Below are 22965 nucleotides of genomic sequence, written 5' to 3' on the forward strand. Positions count from 1 at the left end.
AGATTTGAGCATCTAGCTCAAACTGTGAACCATTTTTGCATCTGCATAACACAGACAGCTTTGAAATTGTATCTGTAGACACTTTGTTACAAGCAAAAAATGAGTGGCAATATATCTTATGACGTGAGAAATATAAATTTTAAATCTTTGCTTCGATGTTTCATCAATATATACAGATGAGGTTGTATTTAAACAGGAAACTAAGCTCTGTGGATATTTGGTAGCTCTAAAACATTAAAATTCAAGGCTGAAAGCAAAGACAACAAGACAACAAGCAAACTTTCGCACATATGAGTATCTTCTTATCCATGACGTCCGCTACCCAATCAAAAGCTAGCAGAACTGCATCGCTCTATATGACCACTCAATGACAATGAACAAAATTTGGCAAAACGTTGCCTAGAAATAATTAAAAATACATTTTAAAGTAAATTAAGTTATTTCAGAAAGATAAATTAGTTTTAATAATTTAAAGGGAGAACTTTCCATTTGGATGTATTACACACAGACATATAAAGTAGTGAACTGCTGACTAAAAGCTGTTTTAGCCGAGAACAAAACATCTGTACCATTTTTTTAAGGAACTTTACCGGAAGTGATGTCAGAACAAAGCAGTCCCTGCCAATTGAAAATTTACCGCCAATAACTGCGCAGAAGAAAAAAAGAAAAAACGAAGAGGAAACAATAACTACTTCACTTTCGTGACGCCAAAGACTCTCTTCACGCGAGGAGTTGTGTCTTTTAAAAAAAAAAATCCTGGATGGCTACGATGGCTTCCGACGACGAAGCTGCTCCTGAACTGCTTGAAAGCGAGGACGGAGGAGAGTCTGGCGCAGAAAGTTTCCTCACGGAGGATGAACTAGCTTACGACGAGGGGCTCGATCCAGCGGAAGAGTAAGTATACTGTATTTACAAGCTAATGCAGCTTTAGTACGGGCAGAGTTTGATGGTGTTTAGAGCAAGACTGCAGGTATAAAAACCTGCAGACCGTAAGCCAGCCATATAAAATATTTAAAAATATATTTTTTAAAGTACGTTAATATATTCAGAGAGAGCTGTGATTGCATGATAATGCACAGGACAGATTTTTGCACTTGGAGAAAACTCATGAATACATAAATGAGGAGTAGAAATGGCATAATATGTAAGTATGGTATGACACGTGACGTGTGGCAGGAATAAATAATAAAATGAAGTTTTTAAGTGGTTATAACACAGTTGATGGCAGTAGATCAACATATGCTTAATTGTGTAGGTGTATTTTAGGGGTTTGGGTCAGTGAAATGAACTGATGAAATGAGTGCTATGTTCTTTACTTGCACCTTTGGACTTTATCTGGTCACACTGTGTGTGTGTGTCTGTGGGTGGGTGGGACGGTGGGGGTTAGGGTTTTAGCCATAGTCTTCATAGTACACATTCTTGTGGGGGATGGGGCCTTCCAGGCACAGGATATAAGCAAACCTACACTACAGGTTTAAGTCTGGATGGGTTGGAGGAACAGCATCAGGCAATTTCAACCATTCTTTATAGTTTATACTGCGAAACATTTGAACCACAAAAACACTGGCCTGAGATAAATGACCATAATACTTATTCTGTTTCTTTCAGTTATGATGATCAACAGGATGGGCACACAGAGCCTTGCACCTCTGGTGAAGAAGATGCCAACCACTCTGCTTATTGTGAAGAAGACGGTTCTTCACTCAGTGTAACGAGAGGCCGTAAAAGAAAAAGATCTCCACATTCAACAGCCAAATCCTGGAAAACAGAGAACGATCCAGACATTTGTCCGCCGCCTAACAGGTTCGTCCCAGCCCGACCACCCGGACATCAATTGAATTCAAACAACAAACACATGCCGCTGGACCTCTTCAAGCTGTTTCTCAGCAATGAAGCCATTTCAACTCTTTGTGAGAACACAAACAAACAAGCAGCCAAAAACATTGGAAAAGGCAAAAAGTATTCATGGACTGACCTCGACGTCCCAGAGTTCCTAAATTATGTCGGACTCACTTTCTTCTTTTCACTGGTGAAACTGGATAACATCTGTGACTACTGGAAAAAGAACACGATATTCAGTGTGCTGTTTCCGGCTGACGTCATGTCACAGGACAGGTATCGGGTGATATCTTGGAACATCCACATGAGTGATCCCGAGGAAGATGTTGAGAATGACAGGCAGAAGGGAACGCCGCAATACGACCATCTGTTTCGATTGAACCCCCTAATGGACACCATCAAACACGCCTGCAATACGTTTTACCACCCTAGGCAGAAGCTTCTGATTGATGAGAGGACAATAGTGAGGAAGAACCACGCTGGAATGATTCAGAAAGGGACAGCAAAACCAAACAAGTTGGGTTTCAAACTCTTTGTTCTGTCTGACAGCAGCAACGGTTACATCTTGGACTTTGCTGTGTACACTGGAAAGTCACGGTTTGAGTCAGGCACTGGGCTTGCATACGACTCTGTTATGACCCTGATAAAGTCTGCACACCTGGGCAGTGGTTATAACCTGTTTCTGGACAGTTTCTACACCAGTCCAAAACTCTTTAGAGACCTGCTGAGCCTCAATGTTGGAGCGTGTGGAACATACAGAGACAACAGGAGAGGCTGCCCAACCACACATTCAAATGCTCTGACAAAAAAGGATCCCAAAGGCACCCTGAGGTGGATCCGCGAACCTCCTGTGGTTTATGTGAAGTGGAAGGACTTCTGTGAGGTCAGCATCTGCTCTACAGTCCACCAGGCGTTCTCTGGACACACCGTGGAGAGGAGAGTGAAAAGTGAGGATGGCAAGTCGACCGTCGGATTCATTCCATGCCCGACACCTGTCATGGAATATAACAAGTACATGGGAGGTGCTGATATGTTAGAACAGTTGACACAATCCTACTCTGTACACCACAAAACATCACGCTGGTACCGTTTACTGTTCTTACACTTCCTGGAGATTGCAGCCACCAACAGCTTCCTGCTTCACAAGGAGCTCTGCAGAGAGAAACACGAGGAACCCATGACTCACAGGGCCTTCCTGGAGGAGCTGACTGCCCAGCTGTGTGGCGTAACAGTCGCCGTCCCCCCTACCAAAGGCCCGAGTGGCCACCTCCCCGTGCCGATCTCCAACCAACCCGATGCAAGCAAGAGGGCCTCGTACGGACGAAGGACCTGCGTGCAGTGCAGGCTGATAAAGAAGGAATATCAGTCTACCCCCTGGAAGTGTAGGGAGTGCGATGTGGCCCTGTGTCTTATTGCAGACAGGAACTGCTTCGAGGCGTGGCACGAATAATGTCGAGATTAAAAAAAAAAAAGCAGGAAGGAAGGACTTATGTGAAATCAGTGTAAACAGTTATTTCTCTGTTTCTTGGATTGCTTTTTTACCCTTAAAAAACAACTCACGTTCTTTAATTTTGTGTTCTGAAATAAAGTTTTCTCACTTTCAGTAGATGCTTGGTTGTTGGTCTTTATGCACGGCAGCACACATAGTTTCCCAAAATGTTTATATACAGTAATATTGATTAAACCAGCCACAGAGGTAATATTGATTACACATAGCTGAAATTTTTTAAGTATTTCTATATTAACTTGTTTTTAAATATACAATCATATCAATTATCTAAAAACTATACATGTTATTTTGAAATTTTAAAATATATAAATCAACAGATAAGCAGTGCTTAAATTTATAAGACCACCCATTGTAAGGCTTATGCCACAGCTGCCCTAAATTACCAGGTTTTTTTCAATACGTCTTGTTGGCTATAAAATGCCAGTGCTGCTCAGTCACGTGGACATTGTTACGGCCAATGTGTGACCCACCTGCCACTGGGACACAACTTCAACCTCAGAGCAGTAAATTTAGGTCAGAGTAATGAGTAATATCACAAACTAACCTGTTCTTGCTACCGGTTTTAATACAATGTTTATATAGATAAATATATGTATATAAAAATGTAACTGTACATACTTGTTAGCGTTTTCAAACTGAATTTGTTATCACTTAAGCCTGCAGTACGTTCGCTGTCCACCAGGGGGCCCTGGCCCACACTGCTGGAAAAGCAGTTACAGATAAAGCTACCCAGCAGTGTGTAGCTGTATAATTAAAGTGCTTTATTCATTAAAGAATAATAATGATGCAATAATTTAGCGTATATTATTCCAAATAGGGGGCACACTGCATCATGAGTACTTTTGCTGTATGGAAGTGTATTATGATGCTAAAATGTTTGTACTTTTACTTACTCCAGATTATGACTTATAGCTAATTGTCTAAGCACGTTTTATTATTTATTTTTTTTAGATAAAGTTATATCAGACACATTTTGTTATTCCAAACTGTATTTATGTAACTGTTGAGTAATTCCCCATTATAAGAACGAGTCTTTCCTTCCTTTCTCGCCTGCTCCGGTCGTAAACACGCCCCCTGATGCACGCTCCCCTCCATTGGTGTTTGTCATCCGGGGGCGAACTGGGCTGTGCCAGTGGATTTGTGGAGGACTGCTGCTCTCTCTCGCACAGAGAAATCTGTGTAAGATGCAGGACAGTAAACATGTAGCAGCCGTGACCGGATCGACACGCGGTGAACTCCAGATGCTGCGCGTGAAGGATCGAGCCATTTGAAAGGTGAGGTGTGAGGTCTCCGTGTTTGACGACGTTAGCTGTTCTCACATCTGGTTGAGCGGGCGAAGGCAGTGGCTGCATCCTCGACGGAGTGATATAACATCGGCTGGAGAGTTCACGGAGAGCCCGGGATCCCCTGCGGACCCTACACCTGTGTCTCTTAGCACGGTTCTACTCGCTTCAGCCCTACTAATTATCGCCTTGGGTTCCCTTTAGGTTTTATACCGAATACGTTTATGTGGCTTCATGTGGAGCTCCTGCATGGAGCCCGTTCTCCCAAATACCTACGCAGGCTGGGCTCGGACACAGTTAACTTGACCAAACTTGTTCGATATTTTTACATGACAAATACGTTTTATCATAAAATCCAGACTTGTTCTGTTTATAACAATCCAGGTAGTATTGAAAATTGTTCATTTATTGAAATAGGTTGGTTTTGTGTGGGCAGGTGGCACATAGGGAGGACGCAAGAGGAAGATGATAAATCAAAATGTTCGATGATAAAAAATACAGTGTAGAAAACTGGTTTGGATAAAATTTGTACGATTTTTAGGTTCAGATGTAGTGCCGTGCCCTTATACATATGGATTACATCAAGTGGGACTGCACTGCACAAGAACCTGTAAACAGCTTTGTATTGGAACTGATGATACACCACAGTTGGCTAAAGAAAACTGGAAAAGTGTTGCCTGCACTGATGGGTCTCAGTTTATGCTTCAGCATTCAGAAGGCGCGGTGAGAATTGGAAATAAACAACATGATCCCTCCTGCCTAGTGCTAACGGTTTTGTGGTGTGATGGATATTGTCTTTGGGCCCCTTAGTAGCTGCTGAGCATTACTTAAATGTCATATCCTACCTGACTGATGTTGCTGTCCGTGTCCATTCCTTTATGACCCATCTTCTGACGGCTGCTTCCAGCAGGATAACGCAGGATAACAAATCATGTCGCAAATAATCTCAAAAGGGTTTAAAAGTCGAATGTTTCATTGTTATTACCTATATATTCATCGTGTTAATATATATATATTTTTTTACTTCCATCATTGCCTCATATTCATCAGGTTATGGATCCGAGCCTTCCTTCTGTCATCCTTTTCATCCTGATTGGCTATGTTTTAAGCTCTTTTGATAACCGCCACCACAATGTCACCCGCCGGTACGACTACTGCGTGCTTGGAGCCGGCCCCGCAGGACTGCAGATGGGATATTTCCTCTCCAAGGCCAGGAGAAACTATGTCATCTTGGAGAGGAACTCGGGACCCGGCAGCTTCTTCAACAAGTAAGGAACTTTGGGCGAGCTTTCAACATAACACACGCGTTATCCTCCCGTATAAACTCTGAGGGACGTCTTCTCTGCTTTGTTTTGTGCATGGCAAGGTATCCCAGGCACAGGAAGCTCATCAGCATCAATAAGATCTACACCGGAAGGGGGAACCGAGAGTTCAACCTGCGCCACGACTGGAACTCGCTGCTGAGCGATAAACCTGACCTCCTCTTCAAGAGGGTCAGCGATGACTTTTACCCGCCCGCTGACGCCTTCCCTCAGTACCTGTCCTTGTTTGTGGGGGAGCTAGGGTTGAGGGTACAGTATGGTGTTGATGTTGGGAGGATCAGGGCAGTGCAGTCTGCAACGGGAAGACACTACATCCTGACTGACCAACATGCGTCAGACTACACGTGCAGGTATTTTGTCTCTTGATGATCCTCGGAGGAGAAATTTGCATTGGTTTGGATTGTTCTGTTGCACTCTTGTCCTCTCTCCATCAGCGTCCTCCTGGTAGCCACGGGCCTGTGGGTTCCTCACACGGTGGACTTTGTCGGTGCAGACCTGGTTGAGGGCTATGAGTCCATCTCCACTAACCCCGACGACTACAAGGACCAGGCCGTGCTCATTCTGGGAAAGGGAAACTCTGCTTTTGAAACAGCCCAGAGCATCTTAGGAAGAGCGAGTCGGGTGCACATGCTCAGTTCCAGCCCCGTTCGCCTTGCGTGGCAAACGCATTACGTGGGAGATCTCAGGTAAAATAAAGGATGGTTTCAAAACAATCATTACTTATTATGTCCCATTTTATTTCTTAAACCTGCTCCCCTGCTTATCCAGAGCTGTGAATAATGAGCTGATAGATACGTATCAGCTGAAGTCCCTCGATGGGCTGGCGGAGGCCCGTCTGGAGAAGATTGTTATCGCTCAACAAAAGGAGGAAGGCAAGAGGAGACTGGGTGGAAAGAAGAAAGAGAAAAGGAAACAGCTGTATCTCACGTTAAATAAGTACATGCACAGTAGGAACAGTTTTGATGCGACACAGGAAGAACTGCCGGGGCATCACATCGACAACTTCCCCATGCGAAAACCCTATGATCGAGTCATCCGATGCCTCGGATTCCGGTTCAACTTCAGCATATTTGACAGGTGAAGGCTGATGTTACGTGCTCTTCTTATTCTATCTAAGCACAATATGTAAGATAAGCCTGCTCATATCGTATTAAAAAATTCTCCTCAGCTCCGCCTGCCCACCGAACAGTGAAAATGCCAAAGGGAGGTTGCCTGAGTTGACGCCCTGGTACGAAGGGAAGAACACCCCGGGTTTGTTCGTGCTGGGAACTGCATCTCACTCCAGAGACTATCGCTCATCTGCTGGCGGCTTTGTGCATGGATTCCGTTACACAGGTGACAGACTGCTGTTGTTTTGTGACATTTTGAAATTCCCGTCACCGTTTGTTAAAGGCACCGTGGCATCAGATGATCTATTGCAAATGTAGTTGGTACGACAGAAAAGTGAATTTTGTGCCAGTTCGACCTGTGATCAGGATGATTTTAACATGAACTGTGTTTTGTCTAACACAGCACGAGCTGTACATCGTTTACTTGAACACCGTTACCACAGGAACGCGTGGCCATCAACACAACTGTTGGCAACACATTTGCAGTCGTGGATTCTGAAGCGGGTCGACGAGGCCTCGGGGCCATACCAGATGTTTGAGGTGCTTGGAGATGTCATACTTCTTCGAGGGTAAGTATTTATTGCATGCTTGCTTGTTCCAGCTGTTCTCTTTTTTCCACTCTTGCTCATTCATGCTTATTAGGTTACATGTCCTGATAGTCTCAGAATTCATACTGACTTTTGGGGGGAGCAGCTAACTTTTTGGGGCATCCCTTGTAGTCAAAGGCCACTTTTACAAGTAATAAGTATGCAGTCTAAAACATGGGTATCCATGATCTGATTCTACCTTCCAAAAATTGCAGCACTGTTCCAGTTTTCTGTTGGCAAATTCTGGTAAGCTTGTGTAATCTTTTCCTCAGTTTCCTGTTCAGGAGTGGCAACGTTTTTCTTCTGCTGCTGTAGCCCATTTGCTTCAAGTTTTTACATGCTGTGCATTAAGAGATGCTCATCTACATATCTTGGTTGTTACAAGTGGTTATTTGAGTTACTGTTGTCATCCTATCGGCTTAAAGCAGCATCAACAAGGCATTTTTAGCCAGAGAACAGCTGCTCACTGGACATTTTCTTTAAACCCTAGAGATGGTAATGTGGGGAAAATCCTAGTAGATCAATACTTTCTCAAACACTCAGTCTCAAACACTCTGACACCAGCAACAATGCGATGTTCAAAGTCACTTAAATCACATTTCTTCCACATTCTGTTGCTCAGTTTGAATTGTGGGAGCTCAAAGTGATCATGTCTACATGCCTAAGTTGCATTGTCAAACAAATGTGCTTGTATTGTTGAGAAAATGTTTTTATCCTTGATTATAATCTGCTGTTTAGCCTGTTTTACACTGCTGGAGCTGCAGCTACTAGAACAGAATACCTGTTTAATCAAATACATTCATTTCACTCTGATCTTCGAACAAACTAAATTGATGTCCAGTTCCTTCAATATTAGGCAGTTATTGTCCTTCTTTGCCAGAAGAGTAAAGTCTCCAAACTATGACACCGCCTTACATCATCACAAGAAACAAAGCTGCAGTTGTTGATATTCATTATATATTTTATTCTCCTTTCTACTTGACTCTAAGGTCTCACTGTGAATACTTGGAAGAGTTTCCACTCCAGGCCCTGCCTCAGCTCTCCTCTCTTTCTGGCCACGATGTCTCCATGCATGGACTAATAGTTGTAGTCATGCAATATGGGAAGAAGAAAATAGACTATCTGGGGCGCAGCAGGGCAGAAACAGAGTGGACTAATGCTTGGAAATCCAACTTTCTTCACCCTGTTTTATACTACTATAAAACACTACCTTCTGGTGAGTAGGAATGGTGTCACCATCAAAAAAAGATTCGCTGTATACTTGACAGGGAAAAAATAAAATGTGATCTTTTTTTCCCCCCAGTGGAAGAAATGAAGCTACGTCCCAACGGCTGGCCTTTACCGCGCCCCCAAGCCATTCATCACATAGTGGAGGACTTCCTCACAGAATGGGACGCTCCAATATCTCACATCCAGCCACTGCGACGCTTCCTGGAGCACTGTCTCCAGACTGACCTCAGGGCCTTCTATGCAGGTAATGCACACATTAACAGCTTATCTGGAAAAAAAGAATGGTATGTTCCTACTTTTTCAGTTTTTAAATTTTCCAGAGCAACACGTCTAAGAGAAGAAGTACACCTGTGAATAAAGCATGCTTTCAGTTTATGTTTAGGTAGCTCCTCTGCACTGTGTTGGCAATGGTATTGAAGAAGATAATAGTGAAGGTAATAATAGTAAAAATCACTTTCAGAAAGACATCTACTGTAATTTAATGTATTCCCTGTGTAATCCATTGTTCTAAATTTAAATGGAATTAAGAAATGATCAGACAAATAACATGACTTCTTTCAGCAGCTGGCGGATTGACTCATTCCCTTCTGTCCTCCGGTTTTTCAGAATCCTGCTTCCACTTATCCCTCACCCACCGCATGCCACCACTGTTTTGCCAGCAGGGATACCTGAAGCAGCAGGGGATCCCTCGCAACAGCCAGCTGCGACAGCGCGTTCATGACGCAGGACTGACGCACACCGAGCAAGACGTAGGCACATCCGATGCTGACTCGACATTTCCAAATTACCTGGCACCAGCTGGAGCATCCGTATCTTCAGGACTGAAACTTGACTTATGATTGTTTTACCTAAGCGTGCAGCATGCACCTGTAAGATTTTTCAGAATTGCTACCTCCAGCACTTGCAGTCATTACCTCCACGAGGCCAAATCTTTTTTGGACAGAATGCCATCCTACAGATCTGTGTTTCACAACCTGTTTACCGGCTTGAAACAAAGCAGTTTTTCTTAGAGAGTTCTGCTGCTTGATTGTTTCAACCAAAGACTAATTCTCCCTTCTTTATGTTATTAGTATTCAAAGTATTAAATAAAACAAAGAACTACAATTATCCTTTATTATATCACGTTGATATATTTCCTATTCTCTAAGCTGACTGCTGATGCTTTAGATATATCATGTGACCATCATTGGGAGTCAAGACCTGCAGATTGGAAACCACTGCTCATCACTTTAGGGAGAGGTACGCTGTCCCATAAAAGCTCCCAAGTAATTATTTTCACAAGTGTTTGTATACAGGATGTTGTGTGTTATTTTCATATCATGCAGATCTATATATCATGTAAAGCTCTACAGGTGGAGGGTGGGTATCACAAATATTTATGCATAAAAATTATGGTAAATGATTAAACAAACATCAAAAAGGAAACTCTAGTTATTTTTGTTTGTTTTTTTTTATTTAAATTATTGGCTTTTGGGTAACATTAGTGCATTTCTCAGTGCGCATGCCCAGCGCAATCGTCGGCCCAGCACTGGAACAGTTTGATTGGCTGCTCGATTGCGATCGTGCCATTGGACGGAAGTGAGTGAGCATCTCTTAATCTGATTGGTGATTCATACTTCGAGGTTGTTGGCTGTATGATGGGCGTGGCTTTTACCCGATGAAGTGGAAAATGTGCAATAGGGGACATTTTGATGTGTGAAGGAAAAAGGCGTCCGCAGTTTAAACACTTTACATTTTTCCAGGATGCAGTGACGCCACCGGGAGAGTAACTGTGTTTTCTGACGCTGTGTAACGGCCCGAAGAGTCGGTGCAAGATAAACATGCTTCAGACGAGGCGGACTCCCGATGCTACTCGCGGCTTTATTTCCCTTTAGCTTCAGCAGGAGTTGTAAGGTACCTTATGCAACGAGTACAGCGCAAAAATAGCTTCTCTATGCCAAGATAAAGTATGGATGGGTGGAGCGCTATCCCTGCCTCGGATAATGACCCGTCCAGCTCGGAGGGGGAATACATGGTGGAGCAGGGACCCGTAGAGGGAGCGGCGGACAGGGAGCAGCAGCGGGGTAACGTGGACGGGATGGACGACATGGGCAACGGTGCTGTCGGGTTTGGGATGAGTGGGACAGGGGAGGGCAAAGTGGTGCTGGGTCGACTCGGACAGAGAGACGACAAAGAACTGAGGTACCTGCACTTGCTGTGGGAGCCGGGGCGAGGAGAGTTCGGTGCGGGTGATGTGGCGTGCAAACTGGGGAAGATAACGGGGAGCAGGGCCAGGCGGCACCACAGAGCCGTGCGGAACCTGGGTCCCATCGGTAAAGATGTTTATGGTAAGCAACGGTATGGTAAAAGAAATAGTGTGTGCGGAGTTGTAGTTATGTGTTTGAAAATGTCGCTGCACAAACTAAGTAGTGCTGTGCAAGACTGCAAATGTTGGTATCGATCCGATACCAAGTGAATAACAGGTCGAGTGTTGCCGATACCGATGCTTTTAACCTATAAAGGTTATGTCATGAGATGAATCATCATCAATTTGCAAATTCTTTTGAAACTAACTAACCAGCACTAACTCATACTGCTAATGTCACATAAACTGAGAGCTGGTATGGTAACAGTGAAAATGCATGTCAGTAAGTAATGCATGCTGAGAAGATGTGTCACAGTGAATAAGAACATAATTCTCAGTATTGAAGTTCTTATTCCTGTGTTGTTAATTGATAAAATGCTCCTCTGTATAAGGTCTCACATCTAATGCAGTGCAGTTTGCTTCTTTCCATGAAATCCGGAAGAAATACTAATGTCCCTGTCATTGAATGTTTTCTTTTAACAGCTGCCAAAAGACTGAGGGAAGCAGCAAACAGCAATGATATTGACACAGGTATGAACAATGTTTTTTTTATGTAGCAGATTAAAACAGGGTTGACAGACAGGCAAAAGCCAGAATATTAAATTTAAAAAGAAAGGCTGACATTAAAGCCAAAAACAGAACAGGGTAACATTAGAGATTACATGGAAAACACGGCATAGACATACATGAAAGACAAATTGCCAACATAATTAGTAATACTAACAAAAATGTGCTTTTTGTGAGCCTTGGGCTTTTAAATGTAATTTTTACTCTTGGAATAGCCAGTAAAACACTGCGACGTGACCACATTGTAATTAATGCACCAGCACAAATGCCACCAACGACATTGACCACTTCAGTGTAGGTTACATCATAGCCTTCACAAAGTTTCACCCCACAAGTTAAAATCAGGCCTAAAGATCAACTCTACAAGGAGAAAGGTCAGGATTGAGGTGATGTGATGACATTTGCTAAAACATCAGAAAGCCTAGCTGCTGCATTTTTAAGTAGTTGGAGGTGAGTGAGTGACTTTTCATTTATACCCAGAAGGAGAGAATTGCATGGGGTCTTGCTTAAACAAAAGAAAAGCATGGGCGAATACAGTAAAACACCTTGCGAGCACTGTCTGGGAGGGATGACTTCAAGTTGTGTTTTTCTATTTCCTTTTTTTGAAATTCACATTTTCTTCCTCAGTCCGAAAGCTCCTGCAAGATGATATAGACCCCTGTGCAGCAGATGACAAAGGAAGGACAGCTCTTCATTTCTCTTCGTGCAATGGCAATGAGAGCATTGGTAGGTTGTCAGTGGCAGATTTTGTTTACTGCGCTTCATATAACTCTGACTGATGCTCATAAATGTCCTTACCTTTACCTGGATTTAATATCAGTTGATCATTGTTGTTTCCCAATGTCTGTTTTATGTTTATAGTGCAGTTGCTGCTGAGCCACGGTGCTGACCCCAACCAGCGAGACAGTCTGGGGAATACCCCCCTCCATCTGGGTAAGAGACCATGACCCAGAAAACTCAAAACTAAAACTGAAGTCAGATTTCTGCATCGGATCGTGTATTTCTTTCACAATTCACTTTTTTCACCCCATGTTCCTACAGCGGCCTGTACCAACCATGTGCCTGTAATCACCACACTGCTAAGGGGAGGTAAGACTTTTGTACAGCAGCTAAATTCTCCATCTTTGTGAAACAATTACCAGAACTATATTGCTTTAGATATTATAAGGAGGTGTATCGCCCTAAGGAAACGTGTAAGAATTCATGCATGTTTCTTTTTAAGCACTTGGAACAGTGGAAATGGGGGTGGAGTACTCCAGTTACAATGACATTTGTTTTTTACCAGTGTAGTTTGTCCAAAAACTTAACGCTCAAGTCTGGCAGATAATTAAAATCCAGTGCATATGCATCAGCCGATCAGAGATTTGTCTATCAGCTGCTAATAATTCACCACAGAGTGTCCTGATATGGTAATACACCAGACAACATGCAGTACAATGTGGTGTTAGTAGGGTTGTAGTTAGCCAGCTAGCTTTAAATTAGACATGATACTTGACTCTGGCGGTGGCTAATTTATGGTGTTAGCTAATAAATTAATAAAGTACACAAGCTAATATTAGCCTGAAGAAAGACAGCTTGAGGCAGGTTTTGAGCATGGACTGAGTATGTAAAAGATGGACATAGCTTCCAGATCTGAAAAACTATGCAAATATGGAAGTGCCCAGAACCTCTGACTCATTTTAATGGCCACAAGGAGGCGACGCATCTGGTTTTATAGAAATCTATCAAATAATATTCCCACCTCCCTTGATCAGTACGCTCACTTTATTGTGTGATTGAGCCTCCATCAGCCTCTAAGCTTGCAGTATTCTTGTTTCTTGGCCTTACTGCCCCTCACTCTTCAGTTCTGGTTTCAGAACTGCAAGAAACCTTCGTAACAGGGTTTCGCTAAACAGTTGGTGATGTCACAGTGACTTTGTCCATCTTTTATATACAATCTCTGGTTTTGATCTACAACACCAAATGAGGCTCTTGACTCAAATGCCCTGTGGATGTCTGTTGTTTTTCCCCAAATTGTGCCATATTCCCATCTGACCAGAAAGGCCTCACTAGAAAAAAACAAACCATGTAGCTCATATGTTGGACGGGAAACTCGTTAGCTTGATAATTGATTTCTTCATGGCTGCCATCTTTAATCTGAGTTAATAAATGAGGAAATGTGATGATAACTTAATTAGAATTTAAAGGCAATTGAAGGTAATGGGTAATTGAGAGGTTTATTTGTTATTGTTTTTCTTAAGGAGCCCGCGTGGATGCCCTTGATCGAGCTGGCAGGACCCCACTGCATCTAGCACGCTCTAAGCTGAACATTTTGCAGGAGGGAGATTCACGCAGCTTAGAAACACTGAGAGGGGAAGTCACACAGGTAGAAAATGGCTTTACTTTCTTAGAATAGTAGATGCAAACTGAGTTTGGAAACACGCAGTCTGACTCTGCCGCTCTTCCCCATTGATGGAGAATTTTTATGTTTTTTTTTTTTTATCTGCCTGTCAGATTATTCAGATGCTGAGAGAATACCTGAATTTAATGGGCCAGAGTGAAGCTAAAGAGAGGCTGGAGCACATTTCGACACAGTTGGAGCACACGCGCACCAAAGAGCAGGTGAGACCTCATCACTCAGTCTTCAATTCTCCTATTCAGATGGACGCATAATATTTGGACAACGCAACAAAACTTTAATATGTATTTTAGATTTGTGTTTTTTTTCTCACCAGCTCTTACACAGCTCTGTGGTTTTCTTACAGGTGGATGAAGTGACTGACTTATTGGCCAGTTTTACATCACTCAGTCTACAGAAACAGAATTTGGGCGACAGGTAGAAGATAAAACACTGAAGAAGTGAAACTCAGCGCCTCTTTTTTTTTGGGGGGGGGCACAAGCTTCTGCTTTACTAGCTTCGACCTGGCCAGCACGAGCTGAACCACCACGCTGTGGTCATCTCTTAAACTGAGCGTTAAGATAAATTGCCCTTTGGAACAGTTGTACTTTTTGTTATATATGTTTGTTTTGGTAATTATTTGGTTGTTCTCAAACTGTGGGCTGTACCTCACTGGTGGGGTACAAAGCCACTGCATGTGGCTTCATATATATGTGTGTGTGTGTGTGTGTGTGTGTGTGTGTGTGTTTAAATGAGTGTTGTTTTGATGTTATGCTGACGTTTTGTTTTTTTTTAATTAATGAATGCCAAAAATTGTGCGTTTTGGTGATTGAACTTAAACAACGGTGAGAGTTTCGCAGTTTGTCCAGGGTGCTAACAGTGCTACACAACATTATTATCTTGGCTAAAATGATTAGATGCTAATCATATAAGAACCCCCCTCACCAGGACAAAACACACTGAGAACAGGAAGCTAGTGGAAGTGCTGCGCGAGTGACAGCATTTGAGTCAACGTGCGATTGTGTTTGTGTGCTCATGCTAATTTCTTGCAGGTTACCAGTAAAGATTATTTGAGACAAAATAATTTAACATTTATCACTGTTGTGATTTTTGGTTCTTATGGACAGCCTCTTTGTATCGTTGCCTTTTCCTCTTGTGTTGCATGTCTGTGTGAACTGTACTGTAAGATTGACTTGGTTGTTAGAAACTGATGTAAATCAATAAATTGTTATCTTTGGATATATGTATAGTATTTTTGTCTGTGTCTTTATATGAGAGGGCCTTTGTAGTTGTCATTTGTTTCAGTGGATACAGAGATTTAATCAAAGGCTTGCTAATATGGCTACTTTTACGCCGATTGGCTACGTTACCTAAGCCCCTCCCCCCGCACCGACGCGTATTGTCTCGCCGATACTAAAGATGGCGACGGGACCCGCGTAAATTGGAGATCTCTTGGAGGTAGTAAAAATTATTTTTCTTCACCTCCCGGTGTTTCCAAACTACACATTCTTGCACTGCATAGGAGATGGAGACAGGAGCGGAGTTAAACGCATGCCCGCGGGTTTCTTTTGTCCACTTGAGCTGACCGCGGCCTAGCTTGTGGGAAAAGCCTCGGGCTTTCCTTAGCGCTGTTCGCCGGCTAGCTCAAGGCACACTCGGCATGACTGATTGGGAGCCTTTAAATGTTGGGAAGCGACAGGGTGAAAGTGGATAGAGAGGGGGGTGTGTTTGTGTATCTTTACGAAAGTAGGCGGGAAATTTTCTTTAGCTGTAATTTTCTGTAACTCTTTTTATAGGAGTGGGGCTATATTATAAATGCAGTATAACACAAATAGCATTTTTCCTGAAGTAACTGCTACTCATTGAGCACTTTTAGGTACATCCAAGCTGCTTCGAGGGCTGAGTGTAGGATTAACCGGGAATAGTTAAAGCAAGACATAATCTGTTTGCAAGGAAATTATACCTGACTATTATTTTCACTTGTAACATTTACTGAAACTGCTCTGACTCTCTTTCCCCCTGGTGTTGATATGTTATTTAATGTCTGGACTAGTGTTTTGATTTTTGCTCTTGGTGTTTTTACTTAACAGGTCGGTGTGTTGTCTGACATCTCATATCAAGTGTTGGCAAAGGGGAGACCATGGCTTTTGAGGAGATCAAGGGTAGAGAAGCCATTGGTAATGAAGTGTGACTTTAGTACCCCCAGAAACACAAACGAACTGTAACAAAACTGCATTTTAGTCTAATCGCTGCTCTTCTGAATGAGATGCACATGTGACCAGAATAATTAGGGTTTTTTTTTCTTGTGGAAGCCAGAAATATGACGTGGATTTTGTGCATTTTAGATGTGGGAATGGAGGGAGACAGGGGGCTCGTGGCTGGTCGCAGCCAGAGGGAGAAGAGGAGGTCGTACAAAGATCTGTTGAGGGAAGAGGAGGAGATTGCTGCTGAAGTACGGAAGTCTTCCAAGAAAAGGCCTAAGGTAAGTTATTTGTCATCAGTAGCTCACCGTCAGTGTTCATGATGGAAGCTATTTATTATGGTTTTGATATTTTTCAAATCAGGATTCAGAACTTTTCATGCTGGGAGGAGAATCACACAAAAAGAAGAAAAAGCATAGCGATGACTACCATTACAGAGGTGAGTGGTTGTGTTTTAATTTAACACTGGGAAGATATATTGTCATGTTGTGTTCTTGTAATTGAGCTTGTATTTTTCTTCCTTTTTATTCTCTCAACAGACCATGATGGTTCAGGCCCTCCTCCCCACAAGAAGAAGCACAAGTCTTCGGACCGCTCCCCGCCCCTTTCTTCTCCCTCATCATCCCATCCCACAGATACGGCGATGGGTCTCCTGCAGGCTATCACCTCTCCCCTGGCCACAGGTTCAGATCCCAGCCCCCACTTGCATAAGAAGCCCTCCTACCCGTCCTTCTCTTCGCACTCTTCCAAGGACCGCAAACGTGAGAGCAGCGGCGGCGGTGGAAGCACGGGGAGCCATTCTTCTTTCTCTCACTCCCGTCCCACCTCTTCGTCATCATCTTCCTCCAAGAAGCACTCCTCCAGCTCCTCTTCCTCCAAATCCTCTCTGTTCCACGGCGGCGTCCCCAAAGAAGAGCCCTTGACATTACGTGAAGCGGATGGGCTGAAGATGAAGCTCATCATGTCGCCAGAGAAAGAGGAGGGAGAGAGCTTCCCATGCACGCCGCACTCCTCCAAAGGAGGGGTGAAGAAAGAGAAGGATCGGGAGGGGGCACTACCTTCAAAGTCGCCCAAGAAGAAGCTGCAGCAGAATAGAGATCCGCTGCCTGTGGTGGGGAAAGAGGTGGAAGTGGAAGGTAGGATGAATCTGTACATTCGATCAAAAAATGTTCAAATTTGGATTAATCACTTACAAAAAAAAGTCTGACTTAAGACTTTTGCACAGTTCTGTATACACAGCACACTATCCATTTCCTCAGTTTTTATTTTTTCTTAAATTAATATTTGTTATTCTACTCTGGTATGAAGGACATTATGGAGGTGGCATGGGAGATGAAAGCTCTTCTTCTGGGGCAGAACTGGAGGCAGGTGAACTGGTTATAGACGATTCATATACGCACTTGTCAAAAAAGAAGAAGAAGAGCAAGAAAAGCAAAAAGAAAAAGGACAAAGAAAAAGACAGAGACAAGGAGAAAAGTGGGAAGGACAAGAAGCACAGCAAAGGATTTAGCGGTGAGTTCACTCAGAAGCATTTTTTTGGAAACACTTTGTCCTGCATTTTTGGTATTGGAATCAAACTGTGGAAACAGAGGCGTCTCTATTGTTTATACATGATCATAAAAACACAGTTTACACTTTTTGGGACCGTCTTTACTAGTTAGCCAGCTAGCCAGACTCATGTCTAGCTGCCAGCAGTTATTGTGGTTTCATGCCAACATTTAATAATTGGTTTCCTTATGGCTGACAAGAGGAAACCTGCTGCATCAGGGTTTCACTTGGAAAATTTAGCTTTAGTCAGCTTCAACTCTCCCCATGGTTTTTGTTAGTTGTTAAAAGTGTCAGCATAACTGTAACCATAACTGTTAACAACATAACACGTGCTGATTTACTATACTAATACACTTTTCTAATGTTAGGAACCTTAGGAAATGCACTAACATTGATACAGTGATACTTAAATTCGTGTTTTACAGGGTAGTTATACCAAAGTCATGCGCTTTGGTATAACTACCCTGAGTCATGGTATTAATGTGGTGCAATCAGTCTTTCAGAAAACGCAGCTAAATGCAATACACTAAGTTAAAAATAAATTAAACATCAGGGCAACTCCAGAAAACTCAGCATTCTCTAAAAATAGTTTAGGCTGTTTGCTTAAGCAAAGTGTCCAAGAGGACTGGCTAAATATGAACGTTTTTCCACCTCAAGTGAAGGTAACAGTGTATGTCTGTATAAGTCTGTAGTTACTTGAGATACAGTTAGCTTCAGTTTATGCTCCATTTAAAAAAAAAATAGTAACATACTGTCAGATGTCAAAATCAAATCCACTGTCATTGTGTTGGATAAAAAGACAGAAAAACAAACAAACAGCTGCAAGGCGATAATGAGTTAACTTGGAAAGTATTTCAGTGCTCGACAGCGTGAGGAGGGCAAGTGGAGCCTGAGCTGTTCCTCTCTGGGTGACAGACACATTTCTAGGGCTAGCAAACTAAATGTTTCAGGTGTCTGATATCCTCTGTTTTCATAAAGCATTTTTAAAATCGGCTTCCTATGTTCAGGTTCAGTGTTCACCTCAAGTCAGTGAGGCATAGGTAAGTGATTGCCTCATGAAAGCCCAGTTCAGCATGAAACAAGGATCAGCAGTAACCACACAATGCAACTGTAATAGAATAAACAATGATAAAGATAAAACAAACTACACTGTGCATAGTGTTCAAAATAAAGATAAACATAAAAATGTGATCAACAAAAAAGAATAAACAACTGTGGTAAGAGTATATTGTTGTCATGTCAAGTACATTAAGATAAAAACTAGTGTGTGAAGTTGGCAAACAACATTATGACAAACAGTCTGAGCAGACTGATGAATGGGACCTGACCGGTTTGAATGTCTCATGATGTGATTTGTCTTCTGATTAATGCTGTCAACACAGTGGCTTTTGATGACTAAGGGAAATGGCATTTGAAGGTTTCTGCCAGGAAACTCTGCTTTCGAGGACACCGTCGAGTGTGGGATTTAGCTAGGTTTGAAGCAGAAGCATTTCATTATCCTTTAGTTCTCACCGAGAGCTTTCGCAAATGATATCAAGGAAGGAGGTGGCATTTAGAGGCTGAAGTCTTTAAAAGCTCTTTGTAATGTAAACACAGCTGTAACGTTGGCAGGGGAAAAGCCAGTGATTCTTTTCCTATTCACTGCTGCTACATTTTACAGCACGCTTAAGCTGAAATGAATTGATGTGACTGCTGAAGCTTTATAGCTTAAAATGATGTAGGTTAAACAGCAGCCACCACCTCTTTTTCTAGTAGTGATACCGGCCTGGAGGCATGTTTAACGGGTGGGGTTAGTCATGAGGGCCCTCTCTGAGTTAGTCACTTTGAAGCACTTTGAACTAAGTGTGAGCTAAAAACCACTGGGAGGAGGGTGCTATAGGCTCCAGATTCTCAATAACAATATTTCTGATGATATAGAAAAATGCTACTTGTATTCAGCAGCATTTATAAGTTTAAGTAAATAAAGGTTATTTGCCATCCTCCTTTTCCAGTTAGCTACTGCCATTAGTGGCAGTCAGCAGCTGCACAATATTGTTAGTGATTTAAAAAAAAAAATCCACCTGGGATGTTGGATCTTGGGTTGAACTTTTTTATCCAGCTGCTTAAAGCCCAGCGTTCCCACCGTCTAACCTAATCAGTAATTTCCTCTTCCTGTCATATGGTGTAAATTTGTTTGCTTTTAGACTGCATAACACCAACTTCTAGTATCTCCTCCTTCATAGTCTGGTTGTACTTGATCGTGTTTTTGTGGTTTCCACTTTTAGCAGGAACCGTTTTCTTGCATATTCTGCAAAGCGTTGTGCTTTGTTTGAGGCTGTTTCAGGTACTAAACTGTCATCAGAGACCAACACAGGATTGTGTCATTGCTTCCTTAGAGGAGAAGGGAATTAATGCAGTTATTGGGCAGTTGAATTGATGAGTATTAATACTGACTCCATCCATAACAATGTTTCACAAAAGGGCCCATTTCTTTTCTGAAGCCAGTGTAATTAACTCTACATCTGCCCATTTATCTTTGTATGACTGTCACCAGACTCATCAAAGAGCCACAGTCACTCCCATCTCACGGTCACTCACAGTGCTGTGGGCCCTATGTATGCCATGGGCACGCCTATCCCTCCGCACCACCACCAAGGCAGCGACGGTACGACAGAGAAGAAGAAGAAGGAGGACAAAGATCGAGACAAGCACGAGAAGGATAAAGATAAGGTGAGATAGTATTTAGTTACATTTCTCGTTCTTTGTAAGGAAATGTTAATGATGTGCTCAATTGTTGTTGTTGTTTTTCTGTCATCAAGCCCAAGAAGAAAAACACAACAGCGTATCAGGTGTTCTGTAAGGAGTACAGGGTCAACATAAATGCAGAACAGCCGGGACTAGGTGAGAAAAACTTTGAAATACAGTATAATTTGTGATGAAGCACTTTAAATCTAACGGTAAGAAAAAAACATATAAACTGAATGGGTTTGCATATAATCTGCAGTGTTTGGCGAACTGAGTAAAAAGTTGGCAGAGGTTTGGAAGGCGATGCCTGAAAAGGACAAGCTGGTAGGTTTTTGTCTTTTGCTATAATCCAGTGTGGCTTACACTTAAGTGCTGGTGGTGTGCTTCATGTGTGTGTTTTTCTGTAGGTTTGGAGGCAGAAAGCTCAGTATTTGCAGCACAAACAAAACAAAGCTGAAGCCACGACGGTCAAACACAAGACGTCCAGCGAGACCAAAAGCAAAGGTATATTTGACTGTGAGCGCGGTGTTTTTTTTAGTCCACTCACTGTTGGATCTTTGCTGCCGTCTGTAAGTGCCGTTTTCTCTGTAAAGTTGCAGGGACATCGACAGGAGTGGTGTCTCCAACCAGAGCGCCTGGCACCATGTCCCTGTCCCCGGCTCGAGTCCCAGATGTCGATCCCATCGATGCAGCGGCTCACCTGCAGCTGCTGGGAGAGTCTCTGTCCCTAATTGGACATCGGCTCCAGGAAACAGAGGTGAGTTTTAAATGCGCACACCTATAAAAGCTTTTATCTAGAAATAAAAGCATAAATGCAAAGTTTTAAATTGAATTTGTTAATGTGCAATGAAACCAGTAAGCCATGTTTTCTCGCACTAGGGGATGGTGGCTGTATCCGGGAGTTTGTCTGTTCTTCTGGACTCTATCTTGTGCGCGCTGGGCCCGCTGACCTGTCTCACAGCACAGATACCACAGTTAAATGGATGTCCTCGAAACGTCCTGGTATCGTACCATCAGCTTCATTCAATTCTTCACAGATTCTGCTGTTAAACGTTTCTGCTTGTTTTTGATAACCGTTCAATGTATAATATGTGGTTTTTATCGCTAACTGCTAACAAAGCTCTTGTCTCCTCCTGTCAGTCAAATACATTGGACAACATCGCCTACATCATGCCTGGACTTTGAGGAAAAGATGACTGGAAATCTGGGAGAAACACTTGACCAGGGAGATCCTTTGGACTTTAATTTAAGCCTCGGCTTGGCATTTGAAAAATGTGGATATTTTTAGCATCGATGTGTTTTTAAAGTGTATTTTTTTAAGAACTTGTTTCTCTTAGATTTCTAATTGCTGTATTTTTGAATGGAACATGTTAATCTTACAAGGCACGTCAGCTTGGTTTTACTGTTACTGTACAACTGTCTGTTTTATGGATGGATGTAGTGGACTGAATGTGTGTTTGTGTATGCTTAGCTCTTCAGTGGCACGTTAATTGCGTGAGAGTTCAATACATGTCTACATATTGAACTTTTTTCTTTTTTACAGACGTGTACAGAAACCTTTAAGTTCCCTGCTAATCACTGACATAATGTAATATATTTCACATCTGCTTAGTTGTTCTTTTATTCTGTATAAATGACTCATTTTATACATGTAATATTTTACTGTGTATATAACATGTGAAAACTTGATTGAATACACCTTTAGGTGTGACTTTGTTGTCGTGAAGAGCTGTTCCAACAATTCACCGCCGGCTTAAACTTGAACCATGTGGCAACATTAAAATGATCACTTCCCAGATTCAGCTAATATTTTTTAATGAATTCTGAGTGTCCATGCTTCCATGTTTATGTCAAATGTTGACCCTACCATTCAGTTTTCACAGTAGAAATTTAGACTCGTCAGACCAGGTACCATCCACTACTCTCTGATTGTGGTGAACTGTAGCCTCAGTTTCTTTTTCATAACTGACAGGACTGGCACCATGTGTGGTTTTCTGCTGCTGGAGCCCATCAGCTTCAAGGTTTGATGCGTTGTTTAGTCAGATCTTGTGCATACTGTGGCTGTAATTATTTAAATTACAGTTAACTAAGTCATTGGATATTTTCTTTTATTCAGACAACTGTATAAACCCTACAGGTGTTTGTGTGGTAAAATCCCAGTATATCAGCAGTTTGAGACCAGGCCGTCTGGTACCAACATCCAGACCATGTTCGAAGTCACTTTAATCACTTTTCTTCTCCCATTCTGATGCTCAGTTTGAACTTCAGGAGGTCATATTGACCATGTCTGCATTTCTAAATGCACTGAGTATTGGCTGGTTAGA

At 42.4% G+C, this 22965-nt stretch overlaps 4 protein-coding genes across 5 annotated transcripts; all 4 read left to right on the forward strand.

The window, feature by feature from the left end:
• The first annotated feature begins 609 nt into the window (after positions 1–609).
• On the forward strand, positions 610–3445 carry LOC308410827 (piggyBac transposable element-derived protein 4). The gene is made up of 2 exons (XM_080904475.1): positions 610–894; positions 1609–3445. Exons 1-2 carry the CDS (start codon positions 761–763, stop codon positions 3287–3289), a joined length of 1815 nt encoding a protein of 604 aa, XP_080760601.1. The 5' UTR covers positions 610–760; the 3' UTR covers positions 3290–3445.
• Positions 3446–4463: 1018 nt separating this feature from the next.
• Positions 4464–10317, forward strand: foxred2 (FAD-dependent oxidoreductase domain containing 2). Of its 2 annotated transcripts, XR_013974422.1 has the most exons (11): positions 4464–4623; positions 5683–5900; positions 5999–6304; positions 6389–6640; positions 6723–7031; positions 7123–7289; positions 7467–7632; positions 8640–8866; positions 8954–9124; positions 9252–9314; positions 9487–9575. XR_013974422.1 is itself a non-coding variant. In XM_080905553.1 (10 exons), the coding sequence occupies exons 2-10, from the start codon at positions 5686–5688 to the stop codon at positions 9717–9719; spliced, it is 2046 nt and encodes a 681-aa protein (XP_080761679.1). In that variant the 5' UTR covers positions 4464–4623; positions 5683–5685; the 3' UTR covers positions 9720–10317. The 2 variants fall into 2 exon arrangements, 1 of the variants encoding a protein (XP_080761679.1); XM_080905553.1 differs by lacking the exon at positions 9252–9314 and having other exon boundaries at positions 9487–10317.
• Positions 10318–10513: 196 nt separating this feature from the next.
• On the forward strand, positions 10514–15407 carry ankrd54 (ankyrin repeat domain 54). Its single transcript, XM_080905555.1, has 8 exons — positions 10514–11207; positions 11708–11755; positions 12419–12517; positions 12653–12724; positions 12833–12880; positions 14032–14156; positions 14285–14392; positions 14536–15407. Exons 1-8 carry the CDS (start codon positions 10829–10831, stop codon positions 14608–14610), a joined length of 954 nt encoding a protein of 317 aa, XP_080761681.1. The 5' UTR covers positions 10514–10828; the 3' UTR covers positions 14611–15407.
• An 84-nt stretch (positions 15408–15491) lies between these two features.
• Positions 15492–22437, forward strand: hmgxb4a (HMG box domain containing 4a). The gene is made up of 13 exons (XM_080905554.1): positions 15492–15626; positions 16259–16345; positions 16514–16650; positions 16733–16808; positions 16909–17505; positions 17678–17881; positions 20451–20626; positions 20716–20797; positions 20901–20965; positions 21049–21145; positions 21235–21398; positions 21521–21643; positions 21782–22437. The coding sequence occupies exons 2-13, from the start codon at positions 16309–16311 to the stop codon at positions 21824–21826; spliced, it is 1803 nt and encodes a 600-aa protein (XP_080761680.1). The 5' UTR covers positions 15492–15626; positions 16259–16308; the 3' UTR covers positions 21827–22437.
• The last annotated feature ends 528 nt before the right edge of the window (positions 22438–22965 follow it).

The sequence above is a fragment of the Rhamphochromis sp. 'chilingali' genome, assembly GCF_963969265.1.
Source record: "Rhamphochromis sp. 'chilingali' genome assembly, chromosome: 15".
NCBI classification, from domain to species: Eukaryota; Metazoa; Chordata; class Actinopteri; order Cichliformes; family Cichlidae; genus Rhamphochromis; species Rhamphochromis sp. 'chilingali'.